The sequence below is a fragment of the Microtus oregoni genome, unplaced genomic scaffold (genome assembly GCF_018167655.1).
Source record: "Microtus oregoni isolate MIOR12 unplaced genomic scaffold, Mior012 000006F_ref0000085, whole genome shotgun sequence".
Lineage (NCBI taxonomy): Eukaryota > Metazoa > Chordata > Mammalia > Rodentia > Cricetidae > Microtus > Microtus oregoni.
Window position 1 is genome coordinate 53,337,145 of NW_024543065.1, and position 16,894 is coordinate 53,354,038.

The 16,894-nt window shown below is 44.9% G+C and overlaps 1 protein-coding gene across 1 annotated transcript; it reads left to right on the forward strand.

The window, feature by feature from the left end:
* The first annotated feature begins 202 nt into the window (after positions 1-202).
* LOC121450104 (carcinoembryonic antigen-related cell adhesion molecule 1-like) lies at positions 203-9,651 on the forward strand. Its single transcript, XM_041654869.1, has 8 exons — positions 203-266; positions 1,094-1,453; positions 2,491-2,766; positions 3,237-3,488; positions 4,789-5,064; positions 6,754-7,029; positions 8,092-8,367; positions 9,116-9,651. The coding sequence occupies exons 1-8, from the start codon at positions 203-205 to the stop codon at positions 9,460-9,462; spliced, it is 2,127 nt and encodes a 708-aa protein (XP_041510803.1). The 3' UTR covers positions 9,463-9,651.
* The last annotated feature ends 7,243 nt before the right edge of the window (positions 9,652-16,894 follow it).

The window sequence follows — 16,894 nt, forward strand, 5'->3', positions numbered from 1 at the left end:
CTGAACCAGAAAGAAAGGAATAGAAGGATGGGGGGGCAGCATTGACACACAGACTCCACCCCAGCCCATGTGACTCCAGGAGGTGTCCTCCTCTGGGAGGAGGCTCAGGTCTGAGAATAAAAGCAGAGCAGACACAAGAGCAGACAGCAGTCTGAGAGGCAAACCTCCTGTCCAGAGGAAGAGCCTAGGCCACAGCAGAGACATGGAGCTCTCCTCAGCCCTTCTCCACAAAGGGCAGCTACCCTGGAGGGAACTCCTGCTGACAGGTGAGGAGACATTCCTCAGGGGTGTGGACAGCAGGGGAGCTCAGAGACTGGATGGGGTCTTCTGGGAGGGGGACTGTGCCTGAGAGGAGACATCTGGCTTCTGCTTGAAGCCTAAGAGCAACAGGAAGCTCGCAGAGAATGTGAATTGGTAAGTGGGGAGGAAAACTCAGGGGTTCCCCACTGCAAGGGGGTACTGGCCTCTGTACCCTGAAGACTGACTCCCACACTGTGTCAGGGTGACTCTCCAAGTAAAACTCAAACTGGGGCCAGTAAACAGAGTCATTTCATACATACGACCCTGAGGAATCCACAAATAAATCCCAGGCACTGGAACGTTGATTTGCTCACAGGTGTCTGAGCCTGTTCCAGGCAGTGGGGTTTAAACCAAAATCAAACCAGTTGTCCCCACAGAGTCCTAGTGCTACTGAGCAGGAAGACAGAGCAGTAAGGACATCTAGAAGGTGGGGTTGGGGTTGATAGGGACTTCAGAAGAAACAGAGCTGGGGAGGTCAAAAAATGAAGGTACGGAGTCTTTAGAGGAGGAGGTCAGAGAAGACATGCCTACACTCACCAAAGATTCTGAGTGTGAGCAGGGATCTGAGGGAGTAAGCGGTTGGCTGTAGGGAGTAAGAAATTGGCTGTGCAGACACCAGAGAAAAGTTTCATTCAGTGGAAAGATTTAGGGGTACTGAGGAATGGGGGTGATGCTGCTGACCTCCACCCAATAGGACACACACACCAAGGCTGAGAGTTGAACACACTCAGGTCTCAATTTCTACCAAATGCAAAGAACTATTATTGATAGATTTTTCTCTCTTCCCTCTTAGCCTCACTTTTGATCTACTGGAGCTCTCCCACCACAGCCCAAGTCACTGTGGAAGCAGTTCCGCCCCACGTTGCTGAAGGGGCAAATGTTCTTCTACTTGTCCACAATCTGCCAGAGTCACTCCGAGTCTTTTTCTGGTACAAGGGACAAACTGTGGATGAGAGGAAAGAAATTGCACGATTTCTAATGTCCAATAATATAAAGAAACCAGGGCCTGCATGTAGCGGCAGAGAGAGAATATACCGCAATGGGTCCCTGTTCTTCCAGAACGTCACTCGGAAAGATGCAGGCACCTACATGCTATATATGAAAAAGAAAAACTTTGATATAAGGAAAGCATTCGTGCAGCTCCATGTCTACCGTAAGTAATTCTCTGTAACCTCTGGGTCATGGGTGGACTTAATCCTACTTCACACATAGAATTGTCAGTGCTGGATGACTGTGTTATGGTCCCCACATTGTGGTTCATCATTTAGTAAAGGACACGGAGTTGAGGAAACAGCAATAAATCAGGATCCCTCACTTGAATCCACCCTCAGAGGGGGGGAGGGAGGTAAATCAGCCCAGGCATGTCAGACTCTGCCCAGGGTCTTAGATGCTCATCATGAACATGGCCTTGAGAAAGACAACTTCAGGACTCAGGTAGGGCCTGGGTGACGAAACCATGAAATTTCCACAGAGACATGAACACTCGGTACTTTGATCCAGATCTCTGCCCCAGACTGGACCAGGAATCCTAAGAAGCTTATAGACTGGGCTGTAATTTGACCTCCTGTTGGAGCTGACAGGGGACAATGATGGATTGTAGGCTGGTAGCCTGCTGACCCTCAGCCTGTGAGAGCCATGTCTGAGGCAGGTCACCTGGGCATCTCCTCCTGAGACTCAGTGTGCTCAGCATAGGTGGAGGGGTATGAAAGACAACCAGCCGGCTGTCCTGATGGTCTTCTGAGACCTCGCAGGAAGGTGGAGAGCCCTAAAGAGATGGGAGAAAAGTGTACAAATGGCAGCTCCCTGCCTCTGGGGGTCCAGCTCTGGGATTCTTTCCTGCAGGCAAATAGTAAGAGACACTGCTTGGTGGAAGGTCAGGGCAGGTCATTGCTCACATTTAAGGTGAACTAGTAGACATGGCAACAATCATTTACCCTGTCTTGTATTCTAAGGAAATTGAGACAGGAAACACTGTCACTGAGTCAGGGTCACACAGACCATACACAGCACAGGGGGCCCCACTGTCTCTGAGAGCTCAGCTACACCATCTTCTTGTAATTTGCTTCCTGCCTCATTCTTTGAGGATCTGGATTTGTGGGAAGATAGGAGACAATCTCTGTTGAAAGAGGCCCTTGCAAGAATTAGAGGCACCACACAGGGCAACCTTCTCTCTGTTGTCTGCACACACAGCACGGCTACCCAAGCCGAAAATCACAAGCAAGAATTTCTATGCCAGGGAGGGGTCTCCAGAAGCATTAATGTGTGAGCCTGAGACTGAGAATACAAACTACCTGTGGAGGAGAAATGGCCAAATCCTCTCAGAAGGTGACAGGCTGAAGCTGTCTGAGGACAACAGGACTCTCACTTTACTCAGTGTTGTGAGGAATGACACAGGAGATTATGAGTGTGAAACCCGGAACCCAGTGAGCATCTCCCGAAGTGACCCATTCACTCTGAACATTACCTGTGAGTATTGTCTGCTTCGTCCTGGCTACAACTGTCTATACAAAGGGCTAGAGCTAGGAAACTCAGTCCCCTTGGGTTGGTGACACAGACCCATCACACAGATCCCTAGGCTGACCAGGGCTTCCTGTCCCAGCACAAGTACATGCAGCCAGGCCCAGCACTGAGCTGGAATGGCTTGAGGGACTTCTCCTACCTAGAGAGACTCAGGGTGATGGAGACGGGGGCAGCTCAGTCTCAGGCTCAGTACACACGTGAGTGTGCAGTGGGGATGTTTGTGTGCTGTGCTCGGGATGGATCAGGGCTTGTGCCTGCTGTATGAATACTCTTCTACTAATCGGCACCCCAGCTCTGGGTGGGGCCTGCTCAACTGAAGTTATAGCACAGCTCAGAGAGATACTATGGCCTTCTGCAGACCAGGATTGCCCTTCCCTCTGCTGACATCACATGTGCCTTTGTTCTGTTTGCTCCAGATGGTCCAGATGTACCGATCATATCCCCCTCAAATACGTACTTCCGTTCAAGGACAAACCTCAACCTCTCCTGTCAAGCAGCCTCTAGCCCTGCAATGTTCTATTGGTATTTCAATGGAAAGATTCTATCAAAAGTCAAAGAGCTCTTTATCCTCAACATCACTACTAATAACAGCGGTTCCTATTCCTGTCTCATCTATAACTATGTCTTTGGAATCATGAAGACCACAGTCAAGAACATTACAGTCCTTGGTAAGTGGATCTCTGAAATATCAGTGCCAGGTTTGGAGTGCAGTCTTTTGGCTTTCTGGGAATATGCAGAAGAATTTAATTTCCAGCCCTTGTCTATGAGAACAAGCAAAACTCCCCTGAGCATCCTGCTCCATCCCTATGTCTGATCTTCTCCTGCTGCTCTGACTCCTCCTGGCTGATAGGGATGGAGCTTGGAATGTGAGGAGGAGCTTCTCCCAGCCTTGGAAACCTCAGGTTGTGGGAGGGACTTCGCAGGGGAGGGAGAGCCTTAAGGTCAAGATTTCTTTCTGTCACTAACACAGCCCTTCCTATCTCCTCCATTTTCTTCTTATGACCTCCATGACTTAGAGGAACAGCCAGGGCTTTCAACTGTGCTCACATTTTTTCCCCTCTAAATACATGGAGAAAACTTCCCACAAATAGGGACCAGCAGTTCAGAGCTCTGCTCCTGTCTCAGGTGTGACTGGCTGAGCTCTGACTCCATGGGAGGGGAAGAGTGGGTGGAGAAGGCACCTGGGAGCCCCGTTCTGACTTAGAGGAAACCATGTCACTGACGACTTGATGATGCTCTTTCCCTTACTCTTCTCAAGGTTTAAAAACAAATGTTGGCTGAGTGTCGTGGTGTGTGCCTTTAAGGCCAGCACTAAGGAGGAAGAGGCAGGGAGATAGTGGGAGTTTGAGGCCAGTCTGGTCTACATAGCAAGTTCCAGGCTAGCAAGGGCTCTCTAGTCAGACCTTGTTTCAAAAGAAGTTCAGAGTGGCAGGTTGTGGTCAACACTGTGATCCCTCTCTTCTTCTCTGTCGTATTTATTCCATCTCCATGGAGCAGGATATAAATTTTTTCTTAGAACAGAAATTCTTTAGTTTAGAATTTCTCCCAGTCCTGAGGTGTAGGCTTTGACACCTCTAAGATTCGCTTGGACATCTTAACCCCATGATACATTATTTAATGAAAAAGAAACAGAAGGATATTTTATAATAGAGGGACCTGACTGCTCATACTCATAGAAAGTGTGAGTAAGAATTTGCACAAAAATCATTGGAAAAAAATTCCTATGATGAGGTTTGTGGATATCTGGACTGAAGAGGTTCCTCTGTGGAATCTACAAAAAGACCCTGAGTCAAGGGTCAATGTGGGTGATCTGGGTTGGAGGAAGGTTCAGCTCTCTCTTTACAGATTTTATTTGAACCCAAACATGCGATCTTCCAGAGGGCCATGTCATTCTCTGGGCCCTGTGAGCTGGCTGAGATCTCTGAGGATGAAGGATTCTCAGCTGTCCCCTCCACTGTTTATCCACAGAGCCAGTGACTACACCCTCCATCCAAGTCAGCAACACCACAGTCAAAGAACTGGGCTCTGTGTTCCTGACCTGCTTCTCACGGGACACTGGGATCTCCATCCATTGGCTCTTCAATGGTCAGAGTCTGGAGCTCACAGATAGAATGAAGCTGTCCCTGAACAACAGCACCCTTAGCATAGACCCTGTCAGGAAGGAGGATTCCGGGAAGTATCAATGTGATGTCTCCAATCCAGTCAGTTCTGAGAGGAGTGACCCTATCCAACTGGACATAATAGGTGAGCGACCTCCCCTCCCTTCTTACCCCATAGTGTTGGCGGTGGGGCAAGTTTTTAGCAACAGTGTGCAAAATGTGTAAAAGTCACCAGGAGAAAAGCATGGCTCAAGATACAAACACAGCCAGCTTGGTGATGGATGCATGATAATCTCATGACAAAATAACATGTAAGCTGAGTACTGTGCTGCATGCCTTTAACTTCAGCCAGCATACCAGAGCTAGAGATAGGTGAATATCTGAGTCCCAATCTCCCTGGTATTTGTAGTGAGTTCCAGATTAGCAGGAACTACATAGTCTCAAAAGAGAATTTGTGTGGAGGATTAGAGCAGCAGGCCATGGTCAACACTGTGGCCATTCCCGTCTTCTCTGTGGTAATTATCCCATCTCTGTGCAGCAGGAAATAAATTTTTCTTTAAACAGAAATTCTTTAATTTGGGATTTCTCCCAGTCCTGAGGTGTAGGCTTTGACACCTCTAAGATTTGCTTGAACATCTTAACCCCATGACACATTATTTAATGAAAAAGAAACGGAAGGCTATTTTATAATGAGGGACCTGACTGTTCACACTCACAAAACATGTGAACAAGAATGTGTAGTGATATGTCATTTATATTTTAATAAATAAAGCTTGCCTGAAGATCAGAGAGTAAAACAATCCACACTGGCCATTGATACAGACCAGACAGTGGTGGCACACAATTTAACCCCAATAGCCACATTATTTGGCCATAAAAGCCAGGCAGTAGTGGTGCACACCTTTAATCACAGCACTAGAGAGAAATACAAGATGGGAGGAGACAGCTCTCAGACAGTCTAATGCTGAGATTCCTGGAGGCAGGATCACCACTTTGGACTGAGGTAGAGGTAAGAGCCAGTGCCTGGCTGCTTTGCTCTTCTCTCCTTCAGGTTGAACACAATATCTGTCTCTGGGTTTATTAATACTGTTACATTTGGTGCCCAACATAGGGCTCAAACTCATGAAGCTTGGATTAAGAGTCCCATGCTCTACTAACTGAGATAGATTATTCTTTTTTATTTTAGGTTTTTAAAAAAGGAAGGGGAATGTAGTGATGTTTCATATGTATTTTAATAAATAAAACTTGCCTGAAGATCAGAGAGTAAAACAGCCACACTGGTCAGCCTTACAGACCAGGCAGTGGTGGCACACAACTTTAATCCCAGTAGCCACACTAGTTCACCATAGAAGCCAGGCAGTAGTGATGCAAGCCTCTACTCGCAGAACTAGAGAGGAATATACAGTGGGAGGAGACAGCTCTCAGTCAGTCTCATGTGATTCCAGGATCGCCATTTCAGACTGAGGTAGAGGTGACAGTGGGTGACTGGTTTGCTTCTCTGGCTGTCAGGTTGAACCCCAATATCTGTCTCTAGGTTTTTATTAATCCTAGTATAAGAATTTGCACAAGAATCAATGGAATAAACATTCCTACAATGAGATTTGTAGACACATGGGCTGAAGAGGGTCCTAGTGTGGAATCTACATGTATACCCTGAGTCAGGGTCACTATGGATGATCTTGGTAGGAGGAAGACACAGCTGTCTCCTGAAAGAGCAATCTTGAACCCAAACATGCAAGCTTGCAGAGATCCACATTATTCTGTGGGTCCTGTGAGCTGGCTGAGATCTCTGAGGATGGACTCTCAGCTGGGCCTCTCCACTGTTTATCCACAGAGCCAGTGACTACACCCTCCATCCAAGTCAGCAACACCACAGTCAAAGAACTGGACTCTGTGTCCCTGACCTGCTCTTCAAACGACACTGGGATCTCCATCCATTGGCTCTTCAATGGCCAGAGTCTGGAGCTCACAGATAGAATGAAGCTGTCCCTGGACAACAGCACCCTCAGCATAGACCCTGTCAAGAGAGAGGATTCCGGGAAGTATCAGTGTGAGGTCTCCAATCCAGTCAGTTCTGAGAGGAGTGACCCCACCCAGCTGGACATAATAGGTGAGCGACCTCCCCTCCCTTCTTACCCCACAGTGTTAGGGTTGAGGCAAATTTTCATTAGCAGTGTGCAAAATGTGTAAAAGTCACCAGGAGAAAAACATGGCTCAAGACTCAAATACAGTCAGCTTAGTGATGAATGCATGTTAATCTCATGATAAACACCACACAAGCTGAGCACAGTGCTGCATGCCTTGAACCCCAGCCAGCACACGAGAGGTAGAGACAGGTGGATGTCTATGAGTTCCCAACCTCCCTGGTCTTTGTAGTTCCAGGTTAGCCAGGGCTGCATAGTGAGACCCTGGAGAGAGAGAGAGAGAGAGAGAGAGAGAGAGAGAGAGAGAAAGAAGAGACAAGAGAGAAGAAGAAGAAGGGGAAGGGGAGGAGGAGGAGGAGGAGGAGGGGGAGGAGGAGGAGGAGGAGGAGAGAAGAGGAGAGGAGGAGGAGGAGGAATGGGAGCACAAGGCCAGCCCAGGTAACATTGTGAGACTCTGTCTCAATAGAGAATCTGTATGGAGGATTAGAGCGGCAGCTGTGGTCAACACTGTGGCCATTCCCGTCTCTTCTGTAGTACTTATCCCATCTCCATGCTGCAGGCAATAAATTTTTCTTCAAACAGAAACTTATTATTTCGGGATTTCTCCCAGTCCTGGGATCTAGGCTTTGACACCTTTAAGATTACCTGGGAGATCTTAACCCCATGACACATTATTTAATGAAAAAGAAACAGAGGCTATTTTATAATAGAGGACCTGATTGCTCATACTCATAGAAAGTGTGAGCAAGAATTTGCATAAAAATCAGTGGAAAAATATTCCTATGATGAGATTTGTGGACATCTGGACTGAAGAGGTTCCTGTGTGGAATCTACAAAAGGACCCTGAATCAGGGGTCACTGTGGGTGATCTGGGTAGGAGGAAGGTTTGGCTCTCTCATTACAAACCGTATCTTGAACCCAAACATGCGATCTTCCAGAGGGCCATGTCATTCTGTGGGCCCTGTGAGCTGGCTGAGATCTCTGAGGATGAAGGATTCTCAGCTGTCCCCTCCACTGTTTATCTACAGAGCCAGTGACTACACCCTCCATCCAAGTCACCAACACCACAGTCAAAGAACTGGACTCTGTGTCCCTGACCTGCTCCTCAAACGACACTGGGATCTCCATCCATTGGCTCTTCAATGGTCAGAGTCTGGAGCTCACAGACAGAATGAAGCTGTCCCTGGACAACAGCACCCTCAGCATAGATCCTGTCAAGAGGGAGGATTCCGGGGAGTATCAGTGTGAGGTCTCCAATCCAGTCAGTTCTAAGAGGAGTGACTCCATCCAGCTGGACATAATAGGTGAGCGACCTCCCCTCCCTTCTTACTCCACAGTGTTGGGAGTGGGGCAATTCCTTTATCAGCAGTTTGCAAAATGTGTAAAAGTCACCAGGAGAAAAACATGGCTCAAGATACAAATACAGTCAGCTTGGTGGTGGATGCATGTTAATCTCATGATAAAATAACGTGTAAGCTGAGCACGGTGCTGCGTGCCTTTAACCCCAGCCAGCACACCAGAGCTAGAGACAGGTGATTGTCTATGAGTTCCCAACCTCCCTGGTCTTTGATTAGCAGCACCGGCCACTGTATGCTGAAGACTGACGTTCCCACTCTGTCAGGGTGACTCTGCAAGTAAAACCCAGACTGGGGCCATTAAGCAACATCATGACATATGACCCTGAGGAATCCACAAGTAAACCCCAGGCTCTGGGACACTAATTTGCTCACAGGTATCTGAGCCTGTTCCAGGCAGTGGAGTTTAAACCAAAATCAAACCAGTCCTTCTCACAGAGTCCTGGAGCTCCTGGGCAGGAAGACAGAGCAGAAAAGACCTGAGGGACTGAGGGAGTGAGGGGTTGGCTGTGCAGACACCCGAGAACTCAGTTTCATTCAGTAGAAAGATTCAGGGGTACTGAGGAATGGGGGTGATGCTCCTGACCTCCCCCCAATTGGACACACACCAAGGTTGAGAGTTGAACACACTCAGGTTTCAAATTTCTACCAAATGCAAAGATCCTAATATTGATAAAGTTTTCCCTCTTCCCCTTAGCCTCTCCCAGCACTGCCCAAGTCTCTGTAGAAGTAGTTATATCTCACGTCGCTGAAGTGAAGGACATTCTTCTGCGTGTCCATAATCTGCCAGATACAGCCCAAGCCTTTTTCTGGTACAAGGGAAAAAAATTGGATAAGAGAAATGAAATTGCACGATTTCTAGAATCCAAAAGAACAAATAAAACAAGGCCTGCTTACAGATTCAGAGAAAAAATACACCACATTGGATCCTTGCTCTTCCAGATCGTCACTCAGAAAGATGCAGAAGACTACATGTTACGTATGAAAATGGAAAACCTTGACCTCAGGAAGGCATCCATGCACGTCCATGTGCACCCTAAGTAGTTCTCTGTAATCTCTGGTGGAGGAAGCCGTGCTGTCACCCCTGGGAATGGCACATACATGGTTTGCAATTGGAGCTCTTTAGAAGGCAAAGCACTTTGAAGAATCCCACCCATTTGTCAAGGACCTACGGAAACGATACTGCAGACCTCTGTGCTGATCCCAGGGCTGCATGGGCTTCAGGCCCCTCTAACTTCCCCTGTGTTTATTCCTAGGGTGACTCTTAGTTCTGCTTTGTTAGTCGTGATTGTGCCTGAGTTTACTGGGAATTAAAGACTCTGCAGAAAAATTAAATTTCTCTGATGCGTTACAGAAACCAGTTTCTCCTCTTGCCCCTGGCTGCCTTTGCAGTCATCCTGAGTGAGCAGGAGGAGCTCACTAAGGTTAATGATTATTGCTTTTTCAGTCCCCAAAGAGATAAATATCCTACAAAGAACTTAGAACATGGTTTCTTAAAGGATGACATTAAAAACTTACAGAAACATATAAGGAAAAGATATAGGACACAAAAGGTCAGGCATTTCTCCCGCCAGGACGTGAACACTCAGATATTCTTCCAGTGTCAACTTGTCAATAAAGGAATCTAAAACTCCCAGTTCCCTAAAGAGAAAAGTACAGGTAGAAATTGTCAGGAAGAATAGGAATTTAGTCCAGCAGTTAAAGCGTTAGGTATTAATCATTACTATTTTCAGAACTTAAAAAGATTTGAATTATAACTGTAGTCCACATAAACGTGATACACAGATTACTTAGAAACTGGCATACACCTGAAAATGATATCCTAGGTGTGACAATACACTCAGCTGGTGACAAAGATATGAAAGTATCACAGTGTGAAGAGCTAATCGCAGGGCTTTAGTCTCTTAGTTTGTAATCAGATGTTACCGCCAGCTAGATGTGCCTGGCCGGATATAAACATTTGACTTGCACTATAACGATATGGGGTAAAGGTCAATGATGACAAGGGAGTGGGAAGAAGAAAAACTGAAATGAATAAATGTTAATGATTCTTGGAAAATGATTAATGAGAAATGATTTGAAACTGCTCATGCTTGAATGCATTAGAACTTCTGTGAATATAGACAGCCTGAACTAGTTGGGCCATCGGTTTGAAACACAACAGGTGGCCAGAATCTTCATTCTTTGCCAACTTCACACATCCATCCTGTGACACAGAACCCCCCGGGCCTGGACTCCAGCACTCTGTGTCATGGGTGGACCAAATCCTACTTCACACATAGGATTGTCAGCCCTGGATGACTCTGTGTTATGGTCCCCACACCGTGGTTCAAGCATTTAGTGAAGGACATAGAATGGAAGGAACAATAAATCAGGCTGCCTCATTTGAATCTACCCTCAAGAAGAGGGGGTGAGTTAACTTACAAGAATCAGAGGCACCACACAGGGCAACCTTCTCTCTGTTGTCTGCACACTCAGCACTGCTACCCAAGCCCAGCATCACAAGCAACAATTCCAAGGTGAGGACTCAGTAGTATTAATGTGTGAGCCTAAGACTCATGGTGCTATGAATACATTACTAGTACAACCACTCTAGAAGAAAGTTTGATAATTTCTCCTAAAGTCAAACACACACTTCTACAACCCAGCCATCTCATGGGATCACTAGATATTTATTTATCAAAAAAAACCATAAACACATGCACAGAGTTGTACATGAATGTTAACAGCATCATAATACATAACAACTAACAATCTGAAAAATTCATCAACAGAGAAACTGAACAGGTCATCGTGTGTCCACAGGTAAAAATATTCAACTACTAGTGAAGAGATAAATGTGTTAAACAAAATGCATGGATCCTGCTGGATACTATGACACACAGCTGAGCATTTGAGCCCAAAAAGTCTAAGTCATCCTAAACAGAAAAATTCTATCTCAAGAAACAAAAGATGAGGAATTAGTGAGTTGTCTCCAGAATTAAGAGTACTTGCCGCTCTACCAAAGGACCAAGTTTGGTTCCCAGCACATATGTTGGGCAGGTCAAATTCGCCTGTGACTCCTGTACCAAAGGATGAAACACCATCTTCTGGCCACTATGTACATATGTGCACATTACTGCACACACACACACACACACACACACACACGTACATTAAACATATGCAAAATTAATCTTTTGAGAAAAGATAAATTTTAACAATATCACCCATACACACAAGGAGCACAATGATGCCATTTAAATTTTCAAAAGCAGATAATTCTAATTACTAGTGCTAAGAATTCACAGTTGGGAGCTAGAGAGATAGCTCAGTAAATAGCTGTGGATGCTCATCCAAAGAACCCATGTTTCATTCCCAGCATCCACATGGAGGCCCATAGTCATCTATAATTCCAATTCTAGGGGAGTCTCTTCTAGTTTTCCTCAGGCACCAAGGCACACAGTGGTACACAGGAGAATATGCAGATAAAATATTCACATATATAAAAATTTTTATTATGTTTTTAAAAAGAATTGACACTTGAAGGTGGGATATACTGCAAAGGTAGTCAAAGAGATTTTGGAGTCAAATCACACATCATAATTCAAGTGGTAATTACATATTTACCAAAATTCAGGGTGTAAGTTGACATGGTTGTTAGTGAGGAGGCTAGTGCAGGAGAATTGCTTGAGCCCAGGAATTTGAGACCAGCCTAGGCTACATAGCAGAACCCTTAACACAAAAGAAAATATAGCTCAGAGACTAGAGCTCGCTCTCTTTTTCCATCTTCCTCTCTGAGAGGCAGCTTCGCTTCTGCCTCTCTTCCCTCTTCTCTGTCTCTTCCCCCCGTCTCTCTCTCCTCTTCTCTTCTCTCTCTCTCTCTCTCTCTCTCTCTCTCTCCCCCTTCTCCCTTTCCCTTCATAACCCTCTGAATAAATATTCAACCTCACTCTGTAAGTCATGTCTATCCATGTCTCTGTCTTCTGCCCACCCGCCATGTGTCTCCATGCCTGGGACCAGCCACTGCTCGGGGACTGGCAGCCATCTCTGCATGGGACTGGCTGCTCCCAGGGCCTGCTGCCTACTGCCACCATTTGAGACCTACAGCATTTCTGCTGCCTACTGCCGCTGGGGGTCTTGCAGCATTTTTTAAAAAATTATAAAGCCCACCCTCCAGTTCTCTATCAAACTCATGGGCTCTTTGAAATGAAATTTATTTTTAATTGACATAAAAACATAAAATTGTACAGAATAATAGAAAACCTTTGTAGCATGAATTCTAATTGGCCCTAATGATAAAAACTCAGTCAGCCATCAGGGATAAAAGCTGAAGGGTCAGAGAATCAGAGCAGCCAGGCACTGAGACTAAAGGGGCGATCCTGTCCTCAGACTCACTGCTATAAGCTCCTGTCCCGTACCACGTTATATTCCTCTCTCCAGCCAGCCATACACCTTCCTGTCTCTGTCTCCCGAGTGATGGGATTAGAGGTGTGTGCCACCACTACCTGGCCTCTATGGCTAACTAGTGGCTTCTGCACTAGTTAACTGCACTCTGATCTTCAGGCAAGCTTTATTTGTTAGATCATAAACAAAATACCATCACATTCCCTTTTTTGTCTAATGTAAAAACTAATAGAAGAAAAACTATATACAATTAGTACAGTAACTATATACAATATATACTGGCAATACATACATCAACAATGTCTAGTCCATTTGCATCTAACAAATTCAGGGAAACTACTGCATTATCTACCCTATCTCGGTGAGTCCAAAGGGTTATACCTAATTTACTTTTGATTCAAACTTGAACTACCAACTCAAAATTATCTTTTTATGTCTCTCAAACTTACATACTTTAAATTGCTTCTTTTCATTCTTATGGCTTTATATTTGAATATTAAAATAATTTACATCTTATAAAAAGAAATTATCTCTTGAAAGGGAGAAAAGACACTATTAGTACAATTTAAAAAACACTATTTGTAGTAGAGCACTCACTCATAAGTGGATACTAGCTGTAAGTAAAGGATATTGAGCCTATAGTTCATGATCCTAGAGAAGCTAAGTAACAAAGTGAAGCCTAAGAAAAACATACATAGATCCACCTGGAAAGGGGAAATAGAAAAGATCACCTGAAAAAATTGGAGCATGGGGGAGGGGAGAGAAGGGATGGTGAAAGAAGAGGAGGGGGAGAAGAATTTGAGGGAACAGGGTAGTTGAGATGGAAGAAAGACAGAGATGAGAGCAAGGAAAGAGATATTTTGATTGAGGGAGACATTATGAGACTAGCAAGAAACCTGGCACTAGAGAAATTCCCAGGAATCCACAAGGATGACCCAGCTAAGACCCTGAGTAATAGAGGAGAAGGTGAGCAAAATGGCCTTGACCTGTAGTCAGATTGATGAATATCTTAAATGTCACCATAGAACCTTCATCCACCAACTGATGGAAACAGAGGCAGAGACCCACAGTGGAGCACTGGGCAGAGCTCCCAAAGTCCAGCTAAAGAGTAGGAGGAGTGAGAATATGAGCAAAGAGGTCAAGACTATGGTGGGGACACCCACTGAACAGTTTACCTGAGTTAATGGGAGCTCATCAACTCCAGCCAGACAGGGAAGGAACCAGCATAGAACCAAACGAGATCCTCTGAATGTGAGTGACAGTTGCATGGCTGGATCAGACTGCAGGGCCACTGGCAGTGGCACCAGGATTTATCCCTACTGCTTGTACTGGCTTTTTGGGAACCTATTCTCTTTGGATGGATACCTTGCTCAGCCTAGATATAGTAGAGAGGGCTTTGCACCGTCCCCAAAGCAATGTGCCTTACCCTCTCTGAGGAGTGGATGGAGGGTGGAGTGGAGGATAGGTAGAGGGAATAGGAAGAGAGGAGAGAGTGAGAACTGAGATTGGCATGTAAAATAAATAAAGATAGTTCGTTTACTTTTTTAAAAAAAGAAAATAACCACCGTTTGCTGCTCTCACAATAGCAGACAGCTGTGAACTACATGCTACTAGCTTGCCCTTTGTGTCATTTCTACACAGTATGGCAAATACACATGAAACACTCTGCAAAGTCCTAAAATTTCCCTTTGAAACATATAACTAAGTTTTGGCAAACCTCAACCTAATTATCCTTTAATCTTAGTTGCTGAATGGCTGGACACTCTGCTCCATCCATCTGTTCTAACAATGACCTCATTGAATTTCACAGACTTCAGATACTTTTATTGAATTTAATTTTAAATTGTTTTTATTGAGCTATGCTTGCTAGTTATATTGTGATTTTGTACAGCCTGAACAGTTGGTGACTGTTTTTTATAGCACATTATAATATCCTTCCCAGAAACATGAGTTGGTTTGTGTTTATTTTCTGAGACTGCAGGAATGTTAATCTGAGTATTGAATTGATGCAACAGATCATGACCCCATAAATTCACTGTGATATTAGACACATATGGCCTCAGCCTTCCTCTCTATTCTTCTGGCCCTATGCATTCAACCCATCTTGTGCTGTTCTACTTGAGATAGGATTCCAATTCCTAGGAATTGAACAGCAGCCTCCTGAAGAGGCCAATTCAGATGCCAAGATTCTGGAGTAATAATAGTCACATCTGCACCCATGTCTAATAATCCTTCAATTATAACATTATTTATTCATACTCTCAGCTTTGGTCTTTGATAATTTACAGAAGTCTGCCAATATGTTTCCTGTTTTCTATTAAAATTTTTACTTCATCCTCTATGTTTATTCTATCATCCAGAACAGAATGGCTTTTTACAACAGGCACTAGATTTTTTCATTTTCCTGGGAGGTGTCTCCTCCACAGTGACTGGGAATGACTGGACCCCAAGAAGTTTCCCAATGGTAACGGGTTGCCTTGTTTGTTTCTTGCTGATCTACATTCATTGGTCCAATGTTGGTCTTTGCCTCATTATCTACATAATCCAGAAGATTGAGACCTTCTATTTTGTCATTCCCAGAGAAAACATTTTTTTTATTTATTTATTTATTGTCTATATAGTGTTTTGTATGTATGTATGCTTGCAGGCCAGAAGAGGGCACCAGATCTCATTACAGATGGCTGTGAGCCACCATGTGGTTGCTGGGAATTGAACTCAGGACCTCTGGAAGAGCAGTCAGTGCTCTTAACCTCTGAGCCATCTCTCCAGCCCCAGAGAAAACATTTTTCAAGGAATATCTTGTCTACAATCCCTTCTCGAATGTCCTATTCTACCACAATTAAAACATTTGGTGTTTTGATGTCTCTTCATACTTTTGGAAATTGCTTCTCCTACCCAAGCCTCTGTATTATAATCTAATAACTCAAAATTGACTCTGCAGGATCTAATCATCTGTTGGTGCTGCTCTGACCTTTAGAGGCCCAAGAATCTTTTTTGCATTCTAAGTTGGCATTTTCAAAAGCCAGAGATTCAATAAGTACTCATCTAGCTTCTGGATCCCTATTTGTACAGCTTTAGTTAATCTTTGTAAAATGTCACTAAAGGGTTCTCTTGGACCTTGTATGATCATAGTATATGATTCAATTTTTCTTCCTAGTTCTTGAATCTTGTCCCAAGAATTCAAGGCTGCTTTATGGTACAGGGACAAGGTGTGTTTATTATAAAGGTTTGACTCTGTGGATCAGCGTAATGGCCCTCATCAGAGTCAGAGCAGGCCTGGCAGAGGCCAGGGAAACCACAGAGGAGTTGTGGCAGAAAGCAGGAGGGTGGCAGTATCAGGCCAGATAAAATCACGTGGGCACAGGCTACAGGAGGCTGTAGACAGGACCAAGCTGCATGGGCATGGGCCAGCAGGAAATTGCCAAATTGCTGCAGCAGGCCAGTTGAGCCTAACCATGCACAGCTACCCAAAGTGGTAGTTTGGCTGTGGGCTATAGTTCAGCTGCCTGGGGTGGGAGACAGTTCTGGGGCCCTGGGCAGGGCCTGGCAATGACATGGATTCAGACCATGTTGGCACCAATTTGTTGGCTTCCAAAATAGTTCAACAATAGCCTGGAGGGAGTATAACAAATGTGTATTTATCTAGGGATAAACTAACAGAAAGAGTAGCAATCTGCAGTCCTCTGCTTGCACTGGGAATTGGAACCAAATCCAGCAGCAACAGGCCCATGCCCACTTTTCATCTGCATTTATATTACATGAGACAATGCCCAAAGTGGACCAGTATCTTAAATACTACAGGCTGAAGGAGTTCCCACAGCACCTAAACATAACTCCAGTAGCACACACACTGAGAGCAACAATAAAATCATCTTAAATGCCATATTCTGTATATCTCTAGAATGTTTGCAGATGACATGTCTATCTAAACTATATCTCTTTTGACCTGGCAGGATGTCATCTGGCAGGATGCACTCAGGCAGTACTCTGGCCAGCCCAGGGACCTATGGCTGCTATGTCACTACATACACTATATGCAGTGCAAAAAGGTCCCTTTAAGAGACAAGCTCTGCCCATTCCTGCTCTTTCT